This window comes from Arachis hypogaea, chromosome 16, assembly GCF_003086295.3.
Source record: "Arachis hypogaea cultivar Tifrunner chromosome 16, arahy.Tifrunner.gnm2.J5K5, whole genome shotgun sequence".
In the NCBI taxonomy this organism is placed as follows: Eukaryota; Viridiplantae; Streptophyta; class Magnoliopsida; order Fabales; family Fabaceae; genus Arachis; species Arachis hypogaea.
Genome location: NC_092051.1, coordinates 2,410,449 through 2,417,521, shown reverse-complemented (window position 1 = coordinate 2,417,521; position 7,073 = coordinate 2,410,449). Strand labels below are relative to the sequence as shown.

Here is a 7,073-nt window from a genome sequence, read left to right as displayed (position 1 = left end):
TACGATACCAAGCTAAGTTTTGAGACAAACAAAAATGAATTGTGTGAAGGAATCTTATTCCAATAAAAGAGACTTATGTGTATAAATGATGAAACCGGTGAAGCCAATAGGAGAGGGGGCCTAGCACTCCTTCCTAGTTTTGTTACATCATATACACTCACATATATAGTCCTTATTATTAGTAGCTATAATAATATATATCTATATGTTATGCACCTAACACAAGAAATTAAAATTGGGAAAGGAATATGAGAAGGAAAAGGATAAGAATATATGCGCCATTCAAGAACATGCACACTTCCTTTGAAATTAAAGGCCGTGTCAATGCCCTAATCATATCCACTATAATGCGTTTGGAGAGCGGATCATTTCCAGTAAAAAAAAATTAGATGGTGTGCAGTATTTAATCTAATTATTTATTTTTTTTTATTTATTTTTGGTCCCACTTATAGAATCAAAAGTGAGACATCACACTAAATTCTGTCAAGTATTAAAAAAATTGGAAAGAATCTATTTCTAATGCGTTTGCCCAATATTCCACCCTTTGCATTCATTTGTGGTTCTTCTAAATTGGCCAATCAATGCTAACCTGTGCAAACAAATGCTTGAAAAGACATTTATATATATATAAAAAAAGTTAAGATGTTGATATATATTATATTAAATTATTTAATAATTTTTAGATATTATCTGATTTTTATATAAAAACATTTTTATACGAATAGTTGTTAAATTTTTTTCGGATTTTAGTAAAAGTGGTTTATTCAATTATTATTTAACAAGGCACACTAATATAAATGTGTGCCTTCGTTTTCTTAATTTGTTGAGTTTTGACTTGATTAAGCCAGTGCTAGTGTGCTACAAAAACCTTTCTTAAAGCTTCTTAATTAAGCCAGGGCAATAGGGCATGGTGTTCATGTTCACTACCCTCTTCTTCTCTTTGTTTTTGGATCATTACACAAACACAATCCACACTTCAATGCCCTTGGTTTGGGCTTAATGGGCCTTATACACAAGCTTTTTGGGCTAGACCATCACATATAGTAAAATATTAAAATTAATATCTCTAACCAAGTTGGGTTGGTCTAGTGGTTAGCTCACTAGTCCGCTTAAGCAAGTGTCGGGGGTTCGAATCCCGCCTTGTGCATGCAGCAACCCATTGGCCAGCGGCAAACCCTTAAATGGAGCTCAGTACCGCGACGGATTAGTCCTTGACCTGCCGGGTCAGGGGATACCGTGGGAAACCAAAAAAAAAATAAAATTAATATCTCTCAACCAAGTAGTTTTTTTTTTTACCAGAGATAAGAGACTCGAACCCGTAACCTCTTAAATTGAGTATGAGGAGACTATGCCATTTGAGTTATAATTCATTGGCCTCTCAACCAAGTAGTTGACCTACTGATTACTTTACTAATCTATTTAAATAAAGGATAAAGTATATTTTTTGTCCCTAAAGTTTGACAAAATTTTTAAAAATACTCCTAAATTTTATTTTGTTTCAATTTTATTCCAGAAGTTTTCAATTTGCATCAAATATACCCCTGACGGATAATTTTTCAAAAAATTTAAGACCAATTCAACAACAATTTCACAAAAACAACCATCAACACAAGCAAATCAAGCATAATTTTCATGCATTATTGTTAAATTAGTCTTAATTTTTTTGAAAATTTAGCCGTCGAAGATATATTTGATGCAAATCGAAAATTTTTGGGACAAAATTGAAACAAAATAAAACTTAGAGGTATTTTAAAAATTTTTGCCAAACTTCAAAGATAAAAAGGATACTTTGCCTTTAAATAAATATAGTTATAAAATACCAAATTAGAATTTGTATTAGGAAAATTTGTGCAATCTTCAACTCTACTTAATTTCTATTGGTAACAAGTTGTTTTTATTTATTTATTTTTGTTTAGGTTTTATATGGACTAAGTTTTTATCCGATTTTATTTTAACTCAAAAGTAATAAAATTTCGACAGGCCTAAAATTGGATAAAAATCTCAAAATATATCGGATCAATATTTATAATCAAATTTAAACTAAAATTAAACTCAATTTTACTCCATTCATGATATCTTTATTTTTAGAACACATTTTAGTTAAATTGTAAAAAAAAAAAAAGTCAATGAATAGATCAAATGGTCAAATACCCAAGGCAATACCCACACGTGTCGTGAGGCTAGACGCTATGAATCAGCAACGATGCCATGCGCCTCGATTTTGCCATTTTGAGTTTTAAACCCAAAGAAAGGTTTTTGCCCCTTAAAATCCAATACACTGCTCGTTACTGTGTCTCATAAATTTCATTTCTTTTTCGGTTTTACTTACTTGTTCATTCCCTCGTTGTTCTTCTGTTTCCGTGACACTTCACCGAAGAAAAATGGGGCGAAAACCCAGTGCTTCCAAGAACTCTTCCATCGACAAGGTTCCCATTGCCATGGTACCCTCCAATCTTATGCTTTATTTTTCTGCTTTTGTCTTTTCTTCTTGTTATTTATTATTGTTATTATTTTAGTTTATTTTATGATTTTTTTTGGTGTAGTTCAGTAGTTTCCGTTTGCATGTACAACTTCTTGTCATCATTAGTTTGTTAATTTCTTTGTGATCATGGGAAGGTTCTTCTTTTTCCACCTCATTGTGTTGTCTGCACGTAACTTAGGGTTTCGATTTGGTTAGGGTTTATCGCCTTAGAAAGCGATAGTGAGCAAAGGAGGAATTTTTAGGACGAGGATTGAAAATGTGAGACCTTTCAGTTTGGGTTTTCATGCTTTCTTAGTTTGTTGTCCCCACTTCATACGTCACTGTGCAGTTTGACTGAGAAAAGTTCGCTTTTTTACCCCTTTTTCGTGCCATTAGGCGGTTTCACAAGCTTGTGGGAAACATGTCTAAACGTGTATATAGTATAGTAATGCAAAATATACTTTTTTTTTCTTTAATCCATGTTACTAACAACTATGGAATTCTATGATCAAATTAAGTGAGCTAATTGATCTTCATGTTGAGACATTTTACTCTTATTACTGACGTACCTTTAGTTCTCTTTGAAGCATGGAAACCCTTCTCTGGAGAGGGTGGTACCACAACCTTTCACTGGGAACATTACATCACCAGGGCCAGTAGACCCCCAGCTTGTAAACTCAAACTGCATGCGATCTCCACTGAGGGGTCCGAATCCCCCGGTGGATGAAGTTGTAATGCATAATGCAAGAACCCCGGTGCAACAGCAAGTGAACCAACCTTGGCTGCAAAAGAACACTATTTCATATACTAAGAAAAAATCTAAATCCCATAGTTCATATGTGAGGCGTTCTGAGCGCATTAAAAGTGCAGTTGTTCATACTGATAAAAAAATTCGTGGAATTCAATATATTGAAGATGGAGATAGTGAAAAAGATGAACCAGATGCTCAAATGGAACAAGTATTGTCTGAGCTAGGGCCACAAGTACAACCAGAACCAGAACCTGAGCATGAGCCCGAGCCTGAGCCCGAGCCTGCTGCAGAAAATTCATACTTGAAGAGTTTGGATGAAAAAGTTGAAAGTATCTTGCGGAGAATAGAAGCTCTTGAAAATTTAAAATTCAAGGTATTCTTAAATGCTGAACTTGGGCATGTATTACATTTTTCATGCACCTGTTTGTTATCTCTCTAGCTTATATACTAAACATGCAGGTTGATGGAAATGCTGGCCCATATGAAGCTCCATCTGCTACAACTAATGATTATCTGAGCTTGTATATTGAATCACAGAAGAAGGTCTATACTTAATTATTCTTAATGCAACCACTAAGATCCCCCATTTGGTTTTGGACTGATTTTTCTGTTCTTGTTATACATAATATACACAGGTTGAATCTTTGACTGCAAAGTTGGAAAATGCTCTTGGAAAAGTTGAAGTGGTATGATGTAACATTGCTCTGCTACATTATCATTTTAGTCCAGTTGTATCTTTAGTGTTTTTACTACAGAATGCATTATTATCCTAATCTCTTTGCTTGTAGAATCTTCTTCCCTATCTGTACAGCGCGACACATTTCAGTTCTTACTGTTGCTGGTTATTTAACCTCGTTTATGAAGAATGTACTGTTTTGAAGACCTGTCTTCTTTATGAGCATTTATCAAAAACTCTTATGTCACATAAAGGCACGAAAGCTTTAAAGGAATGCTTGTTTCCTTTTTTACTAAGCTTCTAGTTTAGGTTTGAGGAACATTACCTGAGATGGATGAAACAGTTTTCAAAAGAATTGTTCTTGTGATTGCTTCGTCTTGCTAACCCCACCTAAGGAAAAAGGAAAATGCATTATGAGTTTTGTTCTTGTTCTTGGGATTACTTCCTGCAATGCTTAGCTCTTAATGATGGTCCTCTTCTGTCATTAGTTTCTGAACATTTGGTACCAAGAGTATCAATCATCATAGAAGTTACAATAAAATTCTTAAAACTATTTTTCACCTATTTAATAGAACTTGTAGTTATGTTGAATGTTGATGTGCCTCTGATGTATAATGTTGGAATCTATGTTTTTGTAGTATGAGAAAGAGAACCAGGTTTTGACTGATGTTTTGGATAAGATGAAGGATGCCATTAATGCTTCTATGGTTTCAAATCTGTCAAAAGCTACTGAAGCGGCTGTGAATGCATCATCCCAAGCAATCCGCACTGCATGTTCAGCTAAAAGAAAGAGAGATGCTCAAGAAACTTGAAGGGACCTCACAATTATTCCTAGTGCAGCAGTACATTTGCTTGTACATCCTATAACCCTAGAAATAGACTAGCGTTTTAACCTGGAAATTATTGTCAAGTACTGCTTGAATTTCTATTGCCTAGTTTGATATGACTGTAATGTGTCTACTGTCCTTCCAGCTTTTATGAACAACTTCTGGGGTAATATACTAATATCTCCCGTTTTGAGGCTTATAACTCCCACAAGTTGTATTAACAAAATTGCAAAGTGCTTGTTGAATCTAGAGAAACAGATCATATTACAATCATCAGTTCATGTTAACATGCACCATCAATTTAAGAGAGTGAGATTTGCAAGAGGTTTTGGCATTGTGGAATTGGAGTTTATGTCTGTGGGCGTTTTAGAGTTTAGACATTTATGGTTGATTCTTGCATTCCCACGCTTTTGATATTAGTGTGTGCTTGTTCAGCATATGCAACAAGGTTTGAATATGAAACAGAAGGAAAGGGCCCATAGCTTAGCCCCAATATTCTCCGGTTAAAAATAATGATAATAATTTTTATTTATGTTGAAAACTGGAAATACAGGAATATTTGCAACAAAAGGTGGTGGGGTAGAAAAGTATTATTAAGAGGATAAAATAAATATTTATATTGGTTCAACAGTAAATCTTGGTTCCAAAATTTTCCTTCAGTGCTTAAAAGTTTTGGTCTACACTTCATCGTAGAACTCATCAAGTTTAGTAGAGAACTGAAAGGGATCATCACTTTTGGGTGTTGTTGGTTCTCTGCTTTTGTCATCATCATCACTTCTTGTCTCTTCAGCAATTGCTGGTGGTGATGAGAAGTCCAGGCACATTCCCTGAATAACATTCTCATATGATTCCGAAATGTCTTGAGAAGCTAGTTGGTGGTACTCCACAAGCTGGTGTAGGCACTGATTCTCCCTCACAAGGTTTGCATTCTCATTTGCAAGCCTTGACTTCTCTGCAAGTAGTGCTTCCAGCTGAAGCCTCACCTGTCAAAAAGGACACATTCTCCACAATATTAGTTTTGCTTTATGCATGTTCTTACAAATTATTATGAACATATATGTTATTACATGGATTAATTACTTACAAGATCATCTTCTTCTGGCCTTACACCTTTTGCGAATCCGTCTCGCAATCTCCTGTTCTCCTCTTCAAGCAGAACACATCTTTCTTGCATGAAGCTTAGATCTGACTTGATAGACTTCAACTCTCTTGCAAGTGAAGCTGCTTTGGTTGCCATTGACAGTGCAATCTGCACAGGGACAAATGAATAGTTATTATTAGCTTGGAACTAATTTGTTAAACCAACTTTAATTTAGATAAATTAGTGACAGAAAAATACCAACATTTTTGGCCCTCTTAATCATCCTATCTTTCAGTTGTTTTCCATCGCCAGCATTTTCTTCTGAGACATCATTGTGATCAAATTTCCTTTTTGTTCCTTGCTTTGACTCATCTATCTCTTTCTCTTCCTCCCCTGAACTCTCTTCTTTATTCCTTACTTTGTCAAACTTGCTATGGAATATATCAGTTAAGGTTGGTGGGTTTGCCAATTCTTTAGCACCCTGTTGAAAATTCAAACAGCTGGAAGCTTAAATATGAGTTGGTTCTTCAATTCAACACATAAAAGTTGTGATTTTTAAACACTGAATTCTTGTGAAAATACTATATCCGAGGAAAATTAACAGATAAGATAAGATAAAATACCTGCAAGGCATTGTCCAAATTGTTAGACAACTGAGAGAGAGTGTGGGCAACTGAGTCAAACCCTCTCATTAGTAACATGGAATCTTCCTTCATCCTCTTGGCTCCTTCATTCTAAATTAAGAATCAAAAACTAAGAAAAACAAAAGATACCCAATAACATTAACAACTGGAATCAAATCAAATCCAAATTCTAACCATAAGGGTTTGTTCCTCTTCCTCAGCCTTTGAGAATTTCCGGCGAGAATCGCCGCCGAGGAGTGTGTCAATCCTGCTCTGGAGAGTGCTCCAGAAGCGTTTATCAGATGAAGGGCTAAACACTGGTGAAGGAGAAGGCGAAGGTGTGTCCAAGGAGGTAGCCATTGTTGAAGAATGAGGAAAGTGAAGTGAAAGAAAGAATGGAACTGAGATAAGTGAAGTTAAGGAAAAGTTAACGGCTAGTTTTCAAAAGTGGTGGGTAGAAATTTAAACAATGGATGAGTTTGGCAACGTTCAGAAAATGTGATTTTCTTTACTTTTCTTTGTTTTTGGGCCAACTGAACCAGGCCTTATATTTGTTTTGTCATTATTGGGCCTTATTGTTTTATTGGGCCTCATTGAAAATATGCTTTTGGACTTACGGCGTTATGCTCAAGCTGGAAGATCCCCCATGACCAA

General features: G+C 35.2%; 2 protein-coding genes across 3 annotated transcripts; one reads left to right on the top strand and one right to left on the bottom strand.

The window, feature by feature from the left end:
- Window positions 1-2,176: 2,176 nt before the first annotated feature.
- Window positions 2,177-4,920, top strand: LOC112758077 (uncharacterized). Of its 2 annotated transcripts, none has more exons than XM_025806655.3 (5): window positions 2,177-2,441; window positions 3,049-3,585; window positions 3,672-3,755; window positions 3,848-3,898; window positions 4,527-4,920. In XM_025806655.3, exons 1-5 carry the CDS (start codon window positions 2,382-2,384, stop codon window positions 4,698-4,700), a joined length of 906 nt encoding a protein of 301 aa, XP_025662440.1. In that variant the 5' UTR covers window positions 2,177-2,381; the 3' UTR covers window positions 4,701-4,920. The 2 variants fall into 2 exon arrangements, with proteins under 2 accessions (XP_025662440.1, XP_025662438.1); XM_025806653.3 differs by having other exon boundaries at window positions 2,192-2,441; window positions 3,037-3,585.
- Window positions 4,921-5,218: 298 nt separating this feature from the next.
- On the bottom strand, window positions 5,219-6,861 carry LOC112758076 (uncharacterized). The gene is made up of 5 exons (XM_025806652.3): window positions 6,615-6,861; window positions 6,420-6,530; window positions 6,059-6,277; window positions 5,800-5,964; window positions 5,219-5,698 (listed from the first exon to the last, which is right to left on the bottom strand). The coding sequence occupies exons 1-5, from the start codon at window positions 6,777-6,779 to the stop codon at window positions 5,393-5,395; spliced, it is 966 nt and encodes a 321-aa protein (XP_025662437.1). The 5' UTR covers window positions 6,780-6,861; the 3' UTR covers window positions 5,219-5,392.
- Window positions 6,862-7,073: the final 212 nt, after the last annotated feature.